Here is a 23,085-nt window from a genome sequence, read left to right on the forward strand (position 1 = left end):
TAAAACTTGGCTTAGGCTGGGCAATGGTAGTGCACGCCTTTAATCCCAACAGAGGCAGAGGCGGGCGGATTTCTGAGTTCGAGGCCAGCCTGGTCTACAGAGTGAGTTCCAGGACAGCCAGGGCTACACAGAGAAACCCTGTCTCAAAAAACCAAAAAAATAAAAATAAAAAAAATAAATAAATAAAAAATAAAACTTGGCTTAGAAAAAATTGACCTATTAACTCCTTAAGGTCCTTGTAGCTCAAGTATCTATGGCTTTCTCACAAACAGAAGCCAGCTCTTCCTAGTGTATAACTAGGCCATTATGCAGTGAGGAAGTCAAGGGAAGAAGAAATGTTTTGGCTCAAAAAGCTGTATTTAATGTTCATTTAAAAAATATATCAGCAAAGAGAAGAGGAGGCATTTATGAGAAGGGCGCCCTTTGAAACCAGAAAAACACCTCACTAAAAGCAGTGTACTGAAATGCTGTTATTTTGTCAGTGAGGCATTGACCTTGAGTTAAGCATCTCTGTTTCTGTCTCTCTCCTCTCTGTCTCTGTCCCTGTCTCTCTCTCTGTCTCTCTCTCTGTCTCTCTGTCTCTCTCTCTCTCTCTCTCTCTCTCTCTCTCTCTCTCTCTCTGTGTGTGTGTGTGTGTGTGTGTCTGTGTGTCTGTGTGTGTGTGTATCTGCACACATGTACACATGTCTGCATGTGCTTCCATTGTCAATGAACTAGCCTACAATTTAAGCTGGGTGTTTCTTGCAGGAGGCATTTGTATAATGAAGCCTGTGGACTTTTAATAACTGGGACACAAAATGCATTTAGACAGCATGTTTCCTTTCAAGATATTAAGATTCAAACAGACAGGATTTAAAACCTTCTTGTTTGATTTTCTCCAGCTCCCCCTTTCCTAAGCTAATGCCAAAAAGAAGCATGTTGCTCTGAAAATTAGAAAACACACACACATACAACACACACACTCACACACACACACACACTTATATTCTTCTAGAATTATATTTGTAAGATGGCACAGTACTGAATTCACAAGCGTTTCACCAAACTGGAAGGTATAATGAGCAGGTATAATCTTAAAACTATAGTTTACATTGGAAACAAAGTTTATGAACAGATGAAATCTAAGAACCGTGAAATGAATTAGACTCCGTGCGTAACCTGAAGACATCAGGCCCGGGAACACCAGCAGCGTGTTCTCATTTAGGAAGTGCGGGTGTGGGGGAGGAAGGGATTCCATAAAAAGACCTTATTTTTGCTTCTCTTCACTTCCCCCAAGCTACTTGGATAAGAGTCTCAAGGGAATCAGATAACTTCCGGTTCATAGTGAGGGTTGTATAGCTGTGCTCTGTTTGCCCCCAAAACTACAGGTCATAACCAAGGAAGAAAAAAGGATCCTCGGAAAGGGCTGTGTTGGAGGAGGAAGCACTTGGGCATTGATCAGAAGTGGCAAGTTAGCTTCCATCTCCATGAGTCCCCTCCATAGCCAGTGCCCACCCTGTGGGAATGGAAGTGTCTCCAAAGATCCACTAGAAAACGCCAGGGTGTAGATTAGGGTTGTAGATCCCTGGTAGAAGGATTGCCTAGCTTACATGTGGCTCTGGGTTCAAATCCTCAGCACTTCCCTAAACAGCAACAAACTCTCAAGTGGGGTATGGTAGATCATACCTGTCATCTTGTTCACTGAAACAAGAAGATTAACATAAATTTCAGGCTAGGCTGGCTACAGGCTATAGTATAAAATCTTGTCTTTAAGAAAAAAAAAAAAAAAAGTCCTCTAGGGGATTTGGGGGTAGAGATGTAGCAGTTCAGTTGGTAAAATGTCTGCTTAGCACTTAGAAAGCCCTGGGTTCAATTCCCTGTGCTACATTCATCATGAGAGGTGTTACAGATTTACAATCCCAGCACTCTGGAGGGAAGGCAAGGTGAGCTCAAAGTCATCCACTATGCACAAAGTTTGGGTCTAACCTGGACTGCTTTAGCTTTGCAAACCCCATACAAACATATGCTCAAACCCTGTAGAGCAGTAGTTCTCAGCCTGTGAGTCGCAATCCTGGGGGGGGGGGGGGTGGTTAAAGAACCCTCTTATAGGGCTCACCTAAGATGATCTGCAAATCAGATATTTACATTACAATTCATAACAGTAACAAGATCACAGTTATAAAGGAGCAACAAAAATAATTTTATGGTGAGGGGAACCACCACAACTGAATTAATGAGGGACTAAGGGGTTGCAGCATTAGGAAGGTTGAGAACCACTGTTCTAGACAAAGGATAAGGATGGGACCAATGAAAGGACCCTCTCTGCTTTGCACATCTCTCTTTTCATATTAGTCTAAGCAGCATGGGTAGCTAGTTCAAAGGCAGCTGAGGCCAAAGGAAAATCTGAGTTCAGTCCTAAAAACCTTATCCCATCAATTCAGTAGGGGTATCTCAGAAGTAAGATTTTTGGACCTGCTTTGGATACTGCAGTGTGTAAACATGGGCTATCAGCAAGCTGCTGGCAGCCAAAAAGGCTGGCTTTCTTTCTCCCTCCATCTCCATAGTTTGCACCCTGCCAATAGAAAGTTAAACAAAACTGTCTGTGTCTAGGGTTTGGACCACTGAGTTCCTAGATTTTCCATGTACTGTCCCACACAGCTGGTCGCTCGGCAACAAATCTCTCAGTACTATGGTTGGGACTTTGCACCTTGCCCTAATGCTTTTGTCAATGTGACCCCAGTCTCCCAGCCTTTGGAAGACACAGGAGACTTTTGATGACCACATATAGGGCGTGTACTTTCAAGGGCTCTTTTGAGGGCATAGGAGAGAGGACTGATCCGTCTGGATCATCTCGTCTTTCTTAATATATCTCTCATCTCAGGACTTTGTAAGAACTGCCAAACGTTGAGTGAAAGTCTTATCATTTTCCCTAGCTAATAACAATAGTGAAATTATTAAAAAAGAGTGGGAAGAAAGAAAAACAAATATACAACTTTCTACTTTGGTTAAGGAAGCACTTAATTTATCCTGTTTCACGGGTTGTGTGGGGAGGTAGACATTGCTAGAAGAGATACACACAATTTCTATGTGCTGGTTGTACCTCACTGAGGCTATATAAGTTCTTTTGTGTCACTCACAGTACATGGACTGCCTGCCCTTCCCTGAAAGGAATGTTTTCGGGAAGTCTGACAGCTGTCATCTCAGGATGGTCACACCTTCCCTGGCAGGGATCCAGCTTGCAAGTTTAAGTGCCAAACACAGTAATTGTCCTCCTAACCAGATACAGGGAAGCCACAGCCCTTCCTTTTCCCTGGAATGTTGCTGGCTAGCTGCCTCTTCTCCAGGCTGCCACTGACTGAGACCCCTGTCCTTCCTGAGGTTAATGGTGGCCCCCATAGCTCCCCAGCTCTAGGCTGAAGAGGACGAGAAACCCTTCTAGAAGGAGACAACACACCTGGGCTCACATGAGTTCCATGTCTGCAAGCTGCATGGTGAACCACTGCTTTTTATTATTTTCTTAAGAAGGGCAATGATTGGGGGGAAATGGTCTTACTGAGAAAGTTTCTCTCACTCCTCTACATAAGGACCTCAAGAACCCTGACAAAGATCTAGACTTCCATTCTCTAAAGTGTCCCAACCATTGAAAAAAGAAGTAAGCTACCTCCAAAGTTAAAGACCAAAAGTAGTAGTAGTAGTAGTAGCAGCAGCAGCAGCAGCAGCAGTAGTAGAAGAAGAAGGATGATGATAATGATGATGGTGGTGGTGGTGGTGGTGGTGGTGATGGTGATGATGATGATGATGATGATGATGATACCATTCACTGCACACTATTTATACTCTATGGACCTGCGTTTTTTTTTTTTTTTTTTTTTTGAAGAACTGGTTAGTTCTTCCTCGGGCAGACTTCCTGTGCCCCAATGGAAGCAGTCCAAGGGCAAGGTGCCTAGGAATGTGGGGACAGACTAGCACACATGACAGTGTTCATTTGCATCTGGATTTTTTTTTTTTTTTTTTTTGCCTAATGCATTGCAAAATGAATTCTCTCTCTTATCCTTTTCTCTCTCAATCAAGAACTGTTGTTCTCTGTTCCATCTTCTGCTTTGTTCCTCACTCACCTCCCCAGGTTCTGGGAAATCCCCAAGGGAAAGCTTTAGGCCATGGGCAAAAGAAGTCTGTTTTCCCAAATCTGGAACAAGTGAGTACAGGGTGTATTCTAGAGGGTTCCACCAGTCAACAGGCCTTGAAGTAGCTGTCTCAGAACATGACAGTGGGTAAGGGAATGCTTAGAAATTTCTGATTTCCTTCCCCTTATTTGAGAGGCTATCTGACCAAAGTTGTCCACCAGACAGGGAAGACAACCATAGGAATGACTGCATATTGAACTGTGTAGTGAGGCTGAACCTTCACAGACTAAACAAACTGAGATTAGCTCTGTTGATCTAGTGCTGAGAATTCTATGGGTGGAAATCTTGGTGTGTTGTTTATTAAAATCCTATTTGAAGTAACAGATTAGGATCACAACTGGTGGATGACAAAGCTGGTGGCTGCCATGCCTGATTTGGACTTCTGGGTAAAGCCTGTTTTCCCTCTTTTTCAATAGGTTTTTATGTATTGAAATTATCCTGTGAACCAGCTACAGTTGTTCAGAGTCAGATGATGCCTCTCATAATGTGGAGAAATTCTTGCATCCCAAATATTAATGATTGTTGAGACAAAGTCTTAGCTCAAGTTGGCTTCAAAGTCCTTTTGTGGCTCAAAATGACTTTGAACTTCTGATCTTCCTGCTCCTACCCCTTGAGTGCAGAGTTTTTCAGCATGTATAACAACACCTGTATGTGATGCTGGAATGGGACCCAGGGCCTTCTGTAAACTGAATCTCCAGCTCAGAAATATGGGTGTGCACAAATGTACGCTCGCGCGCGCGTGTGTATGTGTGTGTGTGTGTGTGTGTGTGTGTGTGTATCCATGTGTGTTATAGGCGTGTGTGTGTGTGTGTGTGTGTGTGTGTGTGTGTAGGGATTAATGGGAGCATGGATACACTGACTTGTCTTTCTTTATCACTCTCTACCTTAGTCTTTGAGATAGAGTCTCTCACTAAATCTAGAGGTTATCATTTTGACTTGCCTGGACAGCCAGAAAGCCTCCTGAGATCCAACATATCTCTGCTTCTCTCAGCACCTGGGTTATTTATTACGTATATAGGTGTTTGCCTATATGTATGCCTATGCCTCATGCCATCCTTAGAGGCCAGGAAGGGCTCAGATCCCTTGGGACTAAAGTTTCAGATGATTGTGAGCCTCCATGTAGATTTGGGGAACTGAACCTTTGGAAGAAAAGGCTGTCTCTTAACCACTGAGCTATCTCATAAAACTTTCTAGCCAATATTTTTATCCAAGGTTGGTTGAATCTATGACTATAGTATGGACAAGTAATGAAGAATAACAATACTTATTAAAACTGCTGTTATTTCTGGATATTATAGGAAATATGGAACTTCTAGCCAAACCAGTTGTGAGCTTGAAGGTCTCTGAGGGTTATATAAATATAGGAAGGGGAAGCTTAGAATATACATTGAGGATTTCTAGAGGCCCAGGTGACTGGAAAAAATCTTGAGCAGCAACAGAAAATGGAAATAGAAATAGATATACTTAAATTCGTGGAATGAACTCTATCAACCTCCTGGCAGCTAAGAGTTGGGAGTAAACCCAGAAATTACTTCCTTCTTGGTTAAGGAGGGAGTTTTTTACCTCTTATTTTGTTAAGTGATGACAATTTTGAGCAGTAGGTTTTTACCATACCCCAAACCACTATCTCCACCATTTGCTATACTAAGCATTAACAACCTGGTGCCTTTCCAGGCATTAAGAAAGGGCAAAATGTATGTAACCCATGGTTCTGACCCACTTCCTCTGACTGTTACCTTCCCTTCTGTTCTTGAAGTCTGTCTGTTACCTTGAACATCTTTTGGTTTATTGATCAAAACAAGAGCAGGTGGTAGAAATCCTGAGGTCAAGGAAACTGGACCTGAACACTATTCTAATTGCTCATTACTCAAACCTTCCCAGAACCTCATGATCATGCAGATGTGCATTCCCTCGTCTTATACCCAGATTCTCAGAATCAAGGACACCTTCAATTGAAGCTGCCTGGAGTCTGAAGACTTCTGATATAGTAGAAAGTTAGGCCTGAATTCTTATGAGCCAAGTGTGAACTATGTCCTAGGAAGTAAGACATTATATGGACTTGTTTTCCTCATGAACAAAATGGAAAACACCTCCCTTCTGGAATCATTATAAAGACTAAGCAAGATAAGGGGTGTGACCTGATGTATAAAGTGCAGTATTTTTGACAGAATGCTCTACAGTAGATTGCCTAAAGGTGCACGTTAAAACAAAACATGCCTGGTACAACATCATGGCTCAGTCACTTATACTTTTGGATCTTCAAGAAGAGACTCAATATGTCTGGACCTCAGTATTAACATCTAGAAATAAAGGTAATAAAAAGTATCTCTTTGAAAGGGTTGGCAGAATTCCTACATGAAGTATTATAGTATGTAAATGCTACACATTTGCCTGGAACAAAGGAGTACTCAATAAGCTTCATTCATGATCATTGGGAAAAACAGAGCATCACTTGGTGGGGGTGTATATTTAGAAGCCCCTTCCTCCTCTAGAGGGCTATATTCCGGACCATTCTGAATAAGCAAGTTGCTCTTCATCTGTTGACCAGAAATAATAACAGTCTTCAAAAGTTGACCCTAATTGTTAACAGAAAGAATGACTAAGGAAGTGAAGTCACTTGGTAGACCATAAAGCTATTATTATCAGGGTATTTATAGTAGTGGGATAGTTTTAGGATTGGTTTTCTTTTTTTCAAGAATGTAATACTGGCTCTTTCTGAACCATCTCATGACTTTATCCTGCTCCACTTACCTCCATCCTCACTCCCTGTTCACTGCTAGAATTCCTATGAGCTTGACTGAGGTAACCTAATAGGTTAACCAGTAATCTCCAATCACCTACATTTATAGGACTTTCTGTAAAAGTCCTTATCAGATAGAATCCAACATCCATTTGGAAGATATTACCTCAGGAAGCACTCAGGATAGTCACAAGCCATGTGCTAGCACTAACAGACCACTGTCAAATGGTAAAACCATGACTGTCATACGATTAAGAAATTTTCCTACTCATAAATGAGAAAACCTGTAAAATATTGGGATCATCTCAGAGCCCTTTAAGATACCAAGTCTTTGTAGGTAATTTAATGTTAGGACAATAAAGATGTCCAATCACAAAACTAGTTGATGTGTTGATGCCTTCCAAATCAATAAATCCTAATCTTAGTGATGAAAGTTTCAAAAACAGAGATATTATTTATGTCTCCCAAGACCAAGAACTGTAAGACAGCATGCAGGGTCACTAAGTCTTAGCACTTAGTGAAATAGTTGTCTCTGAATGATACAGGAGGCAGGAGAACCAATACCCAGTGTCTTCCTGACACAATACAGCATTGAAAGAACTATGTCAGCCATCTTTATGCCATATTTCCAAAATTTCAATAATATTTTAAACAATGATACCTATGTATCTCATTTTAATTTATTTTTTTTTATTTTTATTGGCTATTTTGTTTACATTTCAGATGCCACCCCCTTTCCTTATTTCCCCTCCCTAGAAAACCCCTATTCCATCTCCCCTTCTCCTTTTTGCTTTTATACAATTTTTTTAAATGTTAATCAAAGGCTTTATAAGTTTGGTAATGCTCAGTAACAAGATGTCCATACAATCAGAAGTGTAACCCAATACCCAACCTAGATATATCAACTATCTTTGACAGGTGGAGACACGCAAACATCTGCTTCCATGTCCCACCCCCTCTCTCATAACCTAGCTCCTCCTGTCCTTCTCCTCCTCCTCTCCTTACTCCTCCTCTTCCTCTCCGTACTCCTCCCACCTTAGCTCTTCCTACATATCACCCTTTCTGTTAAATTAAAACTTTTCTCTTAAAATACAATTAGAGCATAACTATACCAATTTGTGTCAGTAAGGTACAAGATAGACCTAATACCCAGTCCATCATTTTGTTGACTAACCAGAACCTTTGTCATCCCTTCTAACTAAAAGACTTAGTTCTGAACCTGGCGTTTTTTCTTGGCTTTAGAATGAATGTCAGCTGAAAACCATCCTCTCAAATCTTTTCTCTCAAAGTAAATAGTAGGGATTGGCTATGAGACTATAAGTCTTCAACCCCGTCAGAAATCCAGAATGACTGAGTTAACTGAAATTATGGGAAGCACAAAGCATAGCTTCTAGAACTTAGCCAATTTATAGAGACTGCTGAACACCTGGACAGTTCCTATACTACAAGACGTTGGAGCATCCAATCTTCAGCCTTCTGGCCCAAGATCATCTGACAGACCTAGTGATGCAGAATTATTAATGGCTGATTACTCTGTCTTGGCAGCTATAATCAGTCAACTATTCCACAAGTGTGTTCTTTTCTGGACAGTGATTTGTTTGTAGATGAAAAGAGGCAATTCTTGCCTAGTGGCTATCTCACCACAACTGGAGTAACTCCAAAGATGCTCAGTTTCTTCTTAGAATTCAAGACAGGAAGCTGTCGGGAGCAGATAGGTCTCTAATCAAAATGAACATTAATACAGAAATGTTTGTAATGTCAATTCTGTGGACTTCTGACATTTTGAAAACCAACTATCTATGTAAGGCAATCTGGACTGTTGTCTGTTAACTTCTGTCTGCAAGTGGGGAAGATACTGTAGTCCATAAAGTGCCAAGCATGAGAGCCTAAGCTCACATCATCAGCAGTTGCATAAAAGCCAGGCAGTGAAGAGTGGTGATATAACCCTGGTGTGGGGCAAGGGTGAGGAGAGGAGGATCCCCAGAAATCAATGGCTAGACAGCCTAGCTGAATTAGTGAACTACTGACTGGTTCAGTGATAGACAGTGTCTCGGGGAATAAGGTAGAGAGCAATTGAGCAAAATACTCAAGGCAACCTCTGGCCTCTACATGCATACATAGAAAGAGAGAGGGGGAGATGCATGTACACTCAGAGATACAGAGACAAAGACAGAGACAGAGAGAGAGAGAGAGAGAGAGAGAGAGAGAGAGAGAGAGAGAACAAGTAAAAGACTTCCCTGAGGAATTCACCAAGAAAGCAAATGCTTAAAAGACATGAAAGTCCTGAGGCTGTCTCTTGCTCCCTACACCGTCAGTAGCTAGCAGACTGACCAAAGTCCTTTAAAGAAACACAAGATTCAGTTCCAAGACATTACTTTACTTGTACCACATCCCACCACACCAGAGCCAAAACCTATTGTCCAGATGCATTTTCTTCCATTCCAAAGAAAACAACAGATTAGACACTGCATTCTAAGAAACCTTTGTTAGAGGGATGGTTCCCTTGAGCTTCTATTCACAGCTACTGGGAGAGGCTGGGAGACACGGTGCCATCCGTCAACAGCATCTACATCAGAGAAGTGTACTGTTTATAAACCAGAGGATCTTGTTTGGAGCTCTGCTTCTAGCTAATTCTCCTCCCCATTCCTCAGTCAACAAGGTCATCATTTTCTCTGTGTTGAAGATGCTTGGGTCTGCCTGGCTCCAGTGAATGACATGCTCTGAACAAGTGACTGTTTGTTGTGTTGGACAGTCAGCCAGGAAACCAGTTGCATGCATGGCCTGACTCCCCAAATATAACTCTTCCTTGCAAGGGCATTTAGTTTTCTTTTCTAAGAACTTTTCTAGTCATGAAGACTGGCCCACTAGCAGGCTGGAAGTTAAGTTCTGCTTCCTATACCTTACAACCTATACAACTATGACCCAAAGATAGACCCCCTCCATCATCACTTGCCTAAAAATAGTGCCCTTTTTTGGTTAGGAAGAAAACTTTCAGCTTTGCTAAGTTTAACAGATCTGATGCAGCAGTTCCTACAGTGAGCCTGCATAAGACTAACCTGGCTTTGGTCAGTGATGTATTGGAGAGGGCTCATAGATCCTCTTTCTGAACTAGCAGCTACTGATAGAGTCTAGGAAGTAGTGTATCACTGTTTTCTGTTATATACCAAATGGGCTTCAGTGAATACTCCAAACCATAGTTACACAAGTAAACGCTGGCTGAAACTCAGTAGGTCACAAAACAAAATGATGTGATATGAGAAAAAGATTTAGAGGGAAGGAGGGTGGTTTGAACTATTGGGAGGGGAGATGAGAGAGGCTGGGCAGCGGGAGTAACCACAGTGTATTTATTATACATGTCTGAGACTGTCAACAAGCAAACTTAGTTAATAGAAAATTGAACAAAACCAAGAGTTTCTCAAGGACAAAGGCTAAAATCAGCCTTGCTTAATGAGTTAGTCACAAAGCATGGAGCATGTGTTGGCCTTAGGTTGGTTTTGTTGTTGTTGTTGTTGTTTTGTTTACTTGCTTTTTTTGTTTTACTTTTAAATCTAATCAGAGAGACAAGGAATAGATAAGAAAGAACATAGAGAATAGAAAACATTTGGGGTGCACCCTTCTTAAAAGGGTTCCCCAGAAGTCCCCAGGGTCATTGAAAGAGCAACTAATTCAATGTCTTTCAGACTGTCTTTCACAAGATTTAATGACTATAGCAAATACTCAGTGAATAATAATTGTGTGCTAAATCCTTTCCAGGCAGCTTCTCAATTAACCTTCTTAAGGCTTCTATTATCCCCATGGGTTGGGAAGAGAGGGATGTGACAGGCCCAGCCATTGGCCCTGTACATTAAGAGAGGGACTAAACTATTTTTAAAATCCAGTCCAGCCTGATGCCTCACCAGGGGCCTTCTCCCTGAAACAGGGACCCACTCCCCTCCTCTCTGGTTGTATCTACCACAAGCTGGCGCCTTAAAGGTCAGGAGCCTTTGCACATCCGGCCTGCCATTTGTACTGTGTTATGGAATCCTCACTTCCAGCCTGCTGCTATCCTAACATCTCTGTAACATCTTACAAATGAGTACTTCGGGGAACACAAGCCAGGCAGCCCCACCCAGGTGGTTTTCTGGTTTTACAAAGCAGAAATCTAATCTAGGCAGAACAATGGCTTGCATCCAGTCACACACATAGCTGATAAATGCCAGACCCAGCGCAGTGAGGCTGGTCCCCACATCACAGGCTGACACGCTGAAGAACAGCACTGTCTTACATCACTGTTTCTCAATCAGACAGGAGCCAGCAGCCACACTGAGGCTCAACTCCAGATCAATCCTTAAAACTAATCACCTTCTGGAAGGAAGCCCCTCATTAGAAGGCCGGTTCTGCCCAGGCCTGCTGGGCCACTTATGAAATGCTTCCTTGAGGTTGCCTTGTTTCCAGGCCTCTGGGGATACCTGAAATACTCCAACAATGAAGCCTTATTCTTGAATTAAGTAAACTTGGAATCACTCAAATATTAAGTGTGGAAAGGTTGCTATATTTTAACTGGTATAATTCATGGAGGAAAGGAGGTGGATGCCAGAACAGATACAGGCCAACAGCTTTAAGGACCAAAACTCTGTCTATGGAACATGGCCCCCAAATTAGGGAGATGGCTAGTTATCTGAGCTATCTCTGTTCTTATACTTAGCAGAGATCTTTAATCTTAACCCTGGAGGGGCTAAGGCAGAGCATCTCAGGTCTGGGGCCAGAATAGATTACATAGTAAGAGCCATTTGGGGCGGGGGAGGAGATAACATGATTCTAGTACTAATCAGACACAAATATATAAACACCCTTTCCCTTGAATACCTGCCACTAGACTGTCCCTTCCTGTGCATATAAAACAGAAAGCCGTTTTAGGACGATACTCTTTACAGTAGTCACCAGGTGACGGGGTGGAACTAGGCATCACTGCAGGGAGATTTGGGTGCAAGAGAAAGATCCTGAAGGATCACTGTGCTGAATTCTAACACTGGCAATGAGGGTAGGTTCACTCACAAGCTACACCAGGTCCTCCCCAACACACACACACACACACACACACACACACACACACACACACACCTTTTTAAACCAACCCAAACAGAGGACTGCAGAAAATTTTTACCTTACAAGCATTAGAACCTGAGTTTTATCCACAGACCCCACATAAACAAAAGCCAGTGTGGTGCCACAGAGCTGGAGAAGTAGAAACAGGCAGATACTCTGGGCTCACTAGGCAGACAACTCAACTCAGCTTGCTTTGTTAGTTCAGGACAGGGTAACATCATTTTGAATAAACAATGTAGATTATGCCTGAGAAGAAACAATACCCATCCTGGTCCTCTGAAATTAACACACACACACACACACACACACACACACACACACCAGAGTGAACCAGAAATGTCCCCAAAAGCACACTCAGATTACCACACCATAGAATATTCTCTACCATTTGTTCTTTTCCAAGTCTCTTCCCACTGCCAGGCTTCTCTTCTCTCCACTTTCTGTCTGTTCAACCTGCACAGTCAACATCCCCAGGTGACCTACTTGGTCCTCTCATAAGGGTTTTTTTAACAGACACCTTCTTCCATACTTCTGACATTTATGTCCAAATCATAGCAGTTAGCATAGCTAGACTTGAAGTCTGGCTCCACGGCCCAGCCCTTGCTGTTACTCAGCAGCAGTTTGAAAATTCAGTGAAAAGTATGAGCTTCCCTCTCTACAGCTCCTGGCTTGTATATCCTTGAGGGCACACAGAGTCTAATGTTAAAGCCCCTGTGCATGGCACAGAGTAGACGGTAAGTAAATGCTAGGCCATCATCCATGCCTTTGTTAAAATGAGAAGCGTATTGCTTTACATTTCTAGCAGAATGAGCCATGCCCCTAATGAGAATGAGATGGTACACACACCTCTATGAAGTCTTCCCTTCCCCTAGCCCCACGAGAAAGCAAGGTTAAGTTTCTCAGCCTACAGATCCATCACTAACCCACCACCTCTCCAATTCTAATGGAATACATTTCTGGGGATTCTGTTAAAGGGTGGTGTAATGAAAAGGAGCCAGGGTCAGGCTCTGAGATTTTTGCATTTCTTGTGTGCTTGTGGGCAAGGTTGCTGGTTTGAGGACCCCATGAGAGCTACTGGATCTAACCACAGCATCAATGGCAGCAAAATGCACGCATGTGTCTTGGGGTTTGTAATGAATAACAAAACCAGCCTTGTGTGCCGTCCTGCCTCTAAAGGAGATTTCAAATGCTTGAGAGATTGTTTTTGGTACATTAACAAAATATTTAAGTCTTTCTCAGAGCCATAAATGTCTGGGAGTCTGTTCCTTTGTATGTTCTCGTAGTGTTGGTTCAGTCACATCCTAGCAATAAATCAGAAGGCAATGGGGAGAAGAGGCACTCTGGAAGATTCCGTTCTAGTGATAGATAGATGAAGGAACGAGTGAAGGTGTGGAGAAGAGCAGATGGCTCTTCATAGCAGTCTTTCCAGACAGCCCTGGCATTTGGAGACAGCCCTGGAGCCTGGCAGTGGGCCCCAGTTGTGCTTTTATTAGGAAGGGCCCCACCCTTCAACACTTGCTGCCGATGGCCCCCTTCCCGGATGTTCTTCTCTGTTCCCAGTAAACAGTGAGTGGCAGCATATTGATCCGGAGCCCTTTGAGCCCCAACACAGTCCCTTTGCTGTTATGCCAAGTCTCCCAGAGGTCAGTGTGAAGGAAAACACCCTCTCTCTGTGTCCTTTTCCAGATGTCCCTGGGCCAGCAGCAGTCAGCAAGAGGAGTGGCTTGTCTGCGGTGCAAGGGAATGTGCTCCGGCTTCGAGCCTCATTCATGGAGGTAACGGATTAGGTCAAGGAGACTCTGTCTGCTTTTGTTTCTTGACTGTCCTCTCCAAAACTGTGGGTGGTTCTCTCTGCTAAGACAGTGTAGGATGCTAGGAAGGGCAGCTGGGGAATGAGAGCCTTCCTGCTTGTCCTAATTCAGGAAGGAGTGGATGTTGTAAAGATCTTCAGGAGATTAAGGAAAAATACTTTGCACTTCATAAACCATGTCAAGGTAGATGCTATCTGGTCCAGCAAGGATTATACCCTTGTTTTGTTTGTTTGTTTGTTTGTTTGTTTGTTTTGCTGTAACTAAACATCTGACAAGAAGCAATTAAAAGGAGGAAGGGTTTCTTTGGGCTTCACAGTTGGAGGGGATAGCATCTGCCATGGAAAGGAGGATCCGTGGTGACAGGAGTATGCAGTTGGTACTCCTCACATCTTAGTGGAGTAGGGTGCAGAGGCCAGACAGGAAGTAGAGCTGGCCTATGAAAACCCCATGGCCCCACTCCCATGGGCCCATTCTTCCAACAAGACTCCACCTCTTAAAGTTTCTATAACTGTATAAAATAGCTATCAGCTGGGACCAAGTATTCAAACATATGAGTCTGTTGGAGAGATTTCACCTATAAGCCACAAAACATGACTATGGGAGGATGCATTTGGGGGTGCCTTTAGAGAAGGACTGACTCCTCTCAGGTCTGAAGATGGACTTGCTCTTACCTCAGCAGCATCTCTGGGGTGGGTTTTAACCTAGGCATGGTTTCTAAAATAGAGGTCAAAAGGTGGAGCTGGGGAGACAGTTCTGTCGGTAAAATGTTTGCCTTGCAAACATGAGAACTTGATTTCTTTTGCACAAACTCAAATGTCTCTGAGGAGACAAAGACAGGAGGATACCTAGCACTTGCTGACCACCCAGGCTCGTCTTGGTGAATTCTAGCAACTGCTGCAGCAGTGAGAGACCTTCAAATAACAAGAAAGACAGCACCTGAGAAATGACAGCAAAAGTTGCCCTCTGACCTCACACATACGCATGCATGCATGCATGCATGCATGCACACATGCACTCATGCATGCACGTGCATACTCACAGGCAGTCAAAGGCATTCTGTCCAGTACAGGAAGACCAGGACCTGTGATTCACATCTGTACATTAGGAGTGCCCAGTCCAGCTAGAGTTCTGGAATCTGCCTTTCCTCTTTTGTCACCGAGGTCTCTGAAACAATGTTGAGGCTGCTAATAAACATAGTGGCCCAGAAGTTGTCACATCAGCATCAGTGTGGAGGGTGGCTCCAAAGTCACAACCTGGTGATTGCCTCTGTCACCACAGAGTGGAAGGATGTACTCCATAGAATGCAGTAGCAAACCAAGAGCTTTTGTTCTCAGTGTCTTATTATTGCTCGGGCATTTAATACAGGTCAAAGTTCCCCAGGTGTTTCTTAAGATGCCAACATCTATAATGAGATTGCAGTTGAAAAATATCCACTCTACATAAGTCCCTATCTCAAAAGAAAACAACCTACTCGATAATGAGCAAACCCTTCTATACTGAGATAGTGAAACAATATTATATATTAGATAGTGTTTCTCCATTTTGCAAATATGTACAAGGAAGGTAAGTAATTGGGATGAATTTACTAAATGGCATGGTTTGAACTTAGGCTTAAAGGAAACATAGCCTTTCTCTCTTAAATATCTGCACTCCGGTGAGTTGTGAGCTTTTGAAACTCTGCCCCATTCCTTGACTCCATTTCCTGACAGACTTCAGCCTCAGAAGAGCACACATGTTCTTCCACATGGAAGGGATCCAGCAAGTCATACAACCCAGGCCTTTATCCACTAAAAGCTTCCTCCTTCACTTGTTCCCAGCAGCAAAGTCCCATCCACTCCTTTTTAAACCGTTTGAGCAGACTGTGTGGCCTTACAGGAACTTAACCTAGCTACCACATCCACTCTACTGATCCTAATCTTTCTTCCATCAGAGTCCTGGACAATATTGAGTAATCTCTTTAACTCTTTGTGGACAGCTAGATAGTCTCTGTACCTAAGACAGAGAGTAAATGTTCCCTCAGCAAGGCTCAGTCTTGGGCTGCTGCTGCCCGGCATCTTAAAAGGGTCCTGTGATGTGTTTGGCTGTTTATGGAGACAGAACAAGTCTGGCTCAGGCTTCCTTGGAGCAGAAGTCTCTTTGCATGTTTCCTTATCACCCTGCCCATGGTTTTAAAACCAAGTGAATTTCTTGAGCAGCATATATTGTATTTGGAGGTCCTACATAGAGCATGCCATCTTACACTTGGCCATACTAGGAGCTTAAAATTCAACCCATGTTGATGCAGTGATATCACAGCATCTCGGGGGGTGGGGGGGACATACTTCCCACATAGCTCTGTGTCCCAGTTTTCATAGTAGGTTGTTGCAAATATACTGTATTACTTTAATTTCTGTTGCTGTAATAAATACCCCAACTAAAGCAACTTTAGGAGAAAAAAGAAATTTGGGGGGCTTACAGTTCTAGAAGGTATACAGTCCATCTTGGTGGGAAAGGTATGGCAGTGGGAGCATGATGCTGGCATGTTGCTTCAGTAATCCAGAAGAGAGAGCAAACAGGAAGTGGGGCCCATCTAAAAAATTTCAAAGCCCTCCCCTAGTAACACTCTGCCTTCAGCAGAGATCTATTCTCTAAAGTTTTATAACCTTCCACACACCAGCATTAGCCGGAGCCAGTTGTCCAAACATGTGAGCCTAAGAAGGGTATTTCATATTCAAATCCAACAGATATTTAAATGACTGAACTTTAGTCAACCTGGTTTGAAGGGAAAGCCTGCAACTAGTATACTTAACTAATATAGAAGAGGCTACAATTCCCAGTTATCCACAAAGAGAGGAGAAATTTGCCACTTTCATGGTACTTAGGTTCTTTTGGGATGTGAATGTGTCCCTCACAATGTGGGTACCTGACAAGATTTAGGGCAGAGTGGGAAGACATCTTCCTCATCTGTCACAGTGGTGCACGGTGCCCAGCACTAAGAGCATGAATATCAGGAGAAAAAAAAAAAAAAAAAAAAACTTGGAAGAGATCTCAAAGAACATTTTCCTGTTTGTTAACATCTCCTCAATTTCAAATGATTTGCACTCCCAGCAGCTTAGGTAGCATCCTGGGATCCTACATTAACCAAAACAGCCCAGAGCAGCCTCCACATCCGGTGTCACCTGTGAGGTACAAGGAGGGTCAAGTGGATCAGAGAGGGTTTACAGTCAGGGCTCTCCAATCTCCCAACACACTAGGCTTTTCTGTCCAGGTCTGCTGTTGTCATCTCTCAAGTGAAAACAATTATCACTGTCCATCACCATCTTTCCAGCGAGGCAGGAGAGCCCAGTGGACTGTGAATGCGATGCCCACTTACACATAACCAGGGACTCCTTTCTGTGGGACCAAAAAGAAAAGACTTTTCATGTGCACCCTGCAATGCCCTTGAGGTCCTTTTTCTCCTGTGGTGCTGGGATAAATCCTTCAGGTCATAGATTTAACTCTTCTCACATAGCATCCCAGATAACATTCCGTCCATCATGCCACACAAGACGCAGCCTGAAACTAAACAAAAGTTAGGGCTTATTTTAGCCTTCCTTACCTCACTGTTTTCCAGACTCCAGACCACAGAACACCAAGCTCCCAGTCATGTCTTCCCCACTCACATTTGGGAGAGAGTTAGGACTAGCTGAAGTACCCCATATCCCATATAATTCTATTGCAGTTCAACCTTCTCCTGCTTTGTGCTAAATTTCCCTCTCCTTCTGCTATGCCAATTGTCAGCTCCTTGAAGGTTCCAGTTAAACCTCCTCTTCAAATGAGATGTACTTTCCAACCCCCCCCACACACACACACATACACACATACCAAATGCACACTATTGAAATTTGGAGGCTAATTCTGCTTCACTGAGGGAAGCTGGACTGTAGAATGGTTGTTTTTTTGTTTTGTTTTGTTTTGTTTTTTTTTTTTGTCCACATCCCATGCTTCTATCCACTAAATGACAGAGGCATCATGCAACCTAACCATAATAATGAAAACTGTCAACATTGCTAACCACCCACTGAGGGACATGATCGGGGGTCAAGGGACCATGGCTGTAAGACAATCTAATGATACCTCTGACAGCCTGATGTAAGAACAAGCGAACAAGCGTGGCTCTTTCAGGATGCCTTATCCTCCCTCCGCAGTTGGTCCTAACGTTGCTCACTTTCTTTTAAATGCTCTTAAATTGCATGCACTGAGGTGTCTGAGACACTACACAGCAAACCTTGGTGACAGGCCTTTGAAGGGAGGGGAGAACACTTTTCTTCTCACACCACGGAACTCTCTGGAGTTTTAAACCTTAACAGCATGACACAAAACAGGCAAACACGTTCTTTTTATTAATTGTCAGAGAGAGGGGCACGGAGGCTTTCAAGTGAACTTGAAACTTCCCCAGAATGTATCTCTTCCTCCTGGGCCCCTGTCAGAGCTACTCTCCAGGGACATCAATCTTCCCCAGCTGGAAGGTTTTACTCAATTCACTCCCTTCCCCTGGCTTCTGTCCACAAATCTGAAAAAAATTCCCACCAGATCTCACTTCAGTGGGCATGCTGAAGAATTTTGTCCAGAACTTAGGCAGCTTGTGAATCATAGGAGACAATTTTAATGATTCTTAAGAGCAGAGAACTTAGCATACATTTTTTTTTTGTAAAGGGCCCAGTAATAAATATTTTAGGCTTTGCAGGTCAGAGGGCCTCCGTTGCAAATACACAACTGTGCCATTCCAGACTCAAAGCAACAAAGGATAGACAAAAGAAAAAAAAAGAAGAAGAAGAAAAAAAAAAGGTCTGTGTGTTTCAATAAAACTTTATTTGTAAAAAGAAAGTCAGGACCCACGTTCAGGCCACAATCCACACACATTTTCAATAAATTAACATTTGACATGGGAGGAAACGACAGCTCTTGTTACTTGTTTACAGCCAGCATGGCACACATCCTTCTCAGGTGATATTTGCATCCTGAGTTCCCTAAAGCTGGACAGAAACAGACAGGTGTGCTGCCTCAATACCATTTTCTTTCCCAAAGGCCTTGTCACTCCACGGCCAGTCTTTCCAGGTTAATAAAGTGAAACTTTGTACTTGATTTCAAAACAGTAGATGCTACTATTAGAGCTGAAGCCCATCTTCTCTGGAGGATGACCTCACTTGTTTCCATTGTTCCCTAGGAAAATATGTAAGTCTTGTAAATGCAGCCAGGAAGAGCACTGCCTAAGCTCTGACCTGGAGGATGATCGGAAAATTGGGCGCCTGCTGATGGACTCCAAGTATGCCACTCTCACCGCCAGGGTGAAAGGTGGAGACGGCATCCGCATCTATAAGAGGAACCGTATGATCATGACCAACCCCATCGCCACCGGCAAAGACCCCACCTTTGACACCATCACCTACGAGTGGGCTCCCCCAGGAGTCACCCAGAAACTGGTAAGACTATCTTCTTCTACCCAAGTGATTAGTTTTCTTCTCTCTTATGTATGAGCTATGACATGGATTTCTGAAATTTAGCGACAATGTAGGAATGGCTATAGTTTCAGCTCTGCTCCTGAATCAGGTAATGATGAACCAAAGAGAGTCTGGACCTCAGTTTTTCTCACCTACAGAATAGAACAAGATGTTCTTATGAACTCTTGAGGGCTTTCTGGTTCTATAATGGGGACATTCACTGTATGTTTAGGCTCCTTACTTCTGAGCTGTGGGTTTTCATCATGGGTCTATGAATGTTTTTTCTCTGCAAGATGTTCATTTCCATATAAAATTATCTAGATCCCTCAACAAGCCTATAGGACAACAGAGGAAGAGTCCTTTCACCTCAGACACAGAAAGCCACTGGTCTTAGATGAAGCAATGAATAGCTCTTAAGTATCTGTGAACTCTACCACCCTGCTAGGCAGATTCCCTTATATAACACGAAATAGAGAGTGGCTTTTGCAAGTTGTCCAGGTGAAACAAGAGCTTATGGCTGGCCACAAAGGGTGACATCTGTGCAGTGGCAGAGCCAGGACATGCCATGGGATTCAGCCGTCCCCTCTACCCTCAGAGCCTAAGTTGTGCAAGCCAGTAAGTGGTGCTCCCAAGTCAGTGGAGCACAAGCCGTCAAGTCATGAAGAGCTGGCTAAGGGTATCAGGAAGCAGCTGGTGAAAGCTCCGGATTTGCTCCCCATCTAATCAGGGGCAGCCATCGAAGGGCCATGATGAATGCTGCCTTGTAAAACCTCCTGGCTACAAAGACCCCCTGTCTGCCCCGCAGCTGGCTGGTCTCAGTTTTGGCACAGGTCAACACTCTTTTTCCTCACCCCTCCCCTCTCTGTTTTCATTACCAAGTGGTCCGGCCTGATTGAATTTTGGAAGTGGGACAGAATCTGGCTGTCCATCATTCTTCCCTAACAGAACGAAAGCTATAGAACTCTATCAGCCTTCCAAGCTGGTGCCCATCAGCTTGCCTGTGCCTTTGTATCAAGTACTACTGTGTACTGGTCACCAAACTAAGAGTATTTCAACTACAACCTTGTGTAATGTCCCAATGTCTTAGACACACACTTATTATTATAAGGAAACAGACTAAAAGAGAGCCTGCAACTAGTGAGATGCCCAGCTGATTTGATTTAGGTGGAGCCAAGCCTTGATCTCAGGCCTCCATGCCTACCCCTGTCAAAGCCTAGGTTACTTCAACCCCAACCTTAGCCCAGGCCATTAGGACTGGTAAATGGAAGAGGGGACAAACAAGAGAGTTAGCCTATTTGAAAGCAGGCTTCTAAGAAGGGAAAAAAGCTTGAGTGGACTTTGGACAGTAGTTTGGAAAGGAGGGGGGAAAGAAAGAAGGAAAAGGAAGCCAGTATCTACTGAGAAGTCTGCATGTATGTCTTCTGAGTGTCTGATACTCCCTCTGTGTCACAGTCACTCTGGATGAGTGTGTCACAGGCCATTTTAAGGGGGAGACACCCAGGCTTGTGAGTCTCATGCCTCATGATCTGTTCTCACATCCAATGTGACCACTGACATCAGCAGTGATCTGTCTCCCAACTGTGACCATCATACCTTAGCATCCTACTAAATACAGCACTCTGGGAGCTGTCATCTGGGAGTGACATGTGATTGACATGGGGAAAAAAACTCTCTTATTGTCCTTAGCTAATAGCAAGAGAAAAGTCAGGAAAGAGATGCCTTGGGCTGTGGGCTTTGTGTCCCGAATCTAGAGCCCAAATATGTTCTACTGCACAACCCAAAAAACAGTCCTTTGCCTGCCTCTTAACTCTCAGCATAGTTGATGTTTATAGATTCTAGAATCTCTCCACCTGAGATGTTCCTGAGAGATGCAAAGCAGAACATTCCATTACCCCCCAGGAAATTTGTAAGTCCTAGATGAGTCCTTCCAACTAGGCTAACTCTTTCTAAAAGTCTGGATAGTGTGACTTTAACCACCTTCCTAGAGAGACACCTAGAAAATGGTCTTACAGAAGCCAGACTGGTGCCAGACATCACTGGGGCCCAGACTTCTAACTCTGCTATCTTATTCTGTACTGTATTGGGCCTAGGCTGAGAAGGATCCTGAGAGAGCCCTTCATCAGGCATCAATTAGCAATGTCTGTCATGAGCATAGATAGAGAAGCAATGGCAAGGCCAGACCTTACAGCCTCACAGCACAAACCAATGGCAAGTGTAGACATGCAGGGTTTTTGACAATGCAAAGAAGGAGCCACCACACAGTTGCAACAGGAACACTGGCTCCTGAGGAAAGAAAGCTCCCATTCCCCAAGGCCCAGTCAAGAACCCACTTGCAGCCATAGCCATGGGCAATGCAGAGTTGATAGTGGGTGCAGAGATGATGAGAAACAGTGGCTGTCAGACTCTTAGCAAGAGATGGGGCAGGTACTGAAGGCCAGAGAAACAGACACACCTAAGGGACAGGAGATCCTGATACCAGGTGACAAGGAAGGAAAGAGCTTGAAACCCAAGCTCCTGGGCCCAAAGCTGCCACTACTGTATATTATGATTCTAAGGCTTACTTAACCCTTTGCCTCTGTTTCCCAGGTTATAGCCTTCTTCCTAGGATTCCATGAGAATTAAATAATCAGCTGATATATAAAAACTTTACTTTATGAAATTCCTGGAAAGTGGTAAAATTCACCACTCTGTGGTCTATTCCCTCTATTGTTAAACCACTGAAATTGGGGGGAACATGGCACCCTAGAAAGAAAAGCAATTTTTGCCCCAAGAGATGAATCCTGCATCAAGGCTGCTTCAACAACTGGAATCAGCAAGGTGTTTCAGAAGAGCAAAGCTCTTGGCTCCAGCTTCCCAAACCCCTACTTTGAATAATAGGGCCAAGACATTCCCTGGGCAGCACCTAAAGAGGGTCTGTGGGGGTGACTTGACCACACAAAGCTCTGTCCTAATCCATCTCCAGGGCTCTGTACCCTGACCTAATCATGTCTCACTGTCTTCGAATGGTCACAGCCCCTTCCCTGGCACCTTTCATTGCCCCCATGGAGACTGATCTGACCCTAGGACATCTGTTTCCACTATGCATAGTAAAGAACCTGCCTGTGGGCTCCCTTCCAGGACCTCCCAGTCCCCCTTCTGATTGCAATTGGGTAGCCCACAAAAGTCCCTTCACTGTTTCCAGATGATTCCTACACACCCAAAGGATTGAGCCTTGGTTCTAGAGGGCTGCCTCGGTAACAGTCATGCTATAATCCACTTGTTATTTCTCAATAACAACAACAACAAAAAGCCACTACACTTGTTACCCCCTAATACAGCGTCATGAAGAATCCCTTCTCGGATGGGCACGAGCCATGTGGTGTTCTAGGGGATTTGTTTACCCCAGTACTGTCTAGAGGATCTTGTCCTCCCTGGCTAGGTAGAGTCCTTTGTCCCCTTTGACCCTCTTCAAGCTGTTAGCTGGAGTGAACCAGCAACTTCTCACTCTGTTGTGAGTATGGAGGGTGACGAAAGGTCCACAGGGGTCGGGCACTTGGGGAGATGGGTTAGTTGCTGAGCCTGCTCCCCATCATCCCAGGACTCTGGCCACCTTCTGTTTCTGAGAAAGTGTTTGAACAGCAACTGGACATGTGCAGATATGCCTGGAATTGACCAAGGGCACTAGGAGCACTTTTATACCATCAAAGACTCAGATGGGAGGTGGAGGTGGTTCCTGGAATCTAGGACACAGCCAACAAGTAGGTGCCCACCATCAGATGTCAGTTTGACTGAACATGGGCACAGAACTCTTGCCTTCTTTAGAATTTACATCATCATCATCATCATCA

The 23,085-nt window shown here is 43.8% G+C and overlaps 1 protein-coding gene across 2 annotated transcripts in view; it reads left to right on the forward strand.

The window, feature by feature from the left end:
- Lmcd1 (LIM and cysteine rich domains 1) overlaps positions 1 to 23,085 on the forward strand; it is a 58,001-nt gene that overhangs the window by 18,189 nt on the left and 16,727 nt on the right. The window contains exons 2-3 of one of the 2 annotated variants that reach the window (XM_034511814.2): positions 13,675 to 13,763; positions 18,985 to 19,240. In XM_034511814.2, the coding sequence (XP_034367705.1) occupies positions 13,675 to 13,763; positions 18,985 to 19,240 (345 nt within the window). The remainder of the gene's footprint in view (positions 1 to 13,674; positions 13,764 to 18,984; positions 19,241 to 23,085) is intronic. The other variant, XM_034511815.2, reaches the window with a different exon arrangement.

Source organism: Arvicanthis niloticus, chromosome 9, assembly GCF_011762505.2.
Source record: "Arvicanthis niloticus isolate mArvNil1 chromosome 9, mArvNil1.pat.X, whole genome shotgun sequence".
NCBI lineage: Eukaryota > Metazoa > Chordata > Mammalia > Rodentia > Muridae > Arvicanthis > Arvicanthis niloticus.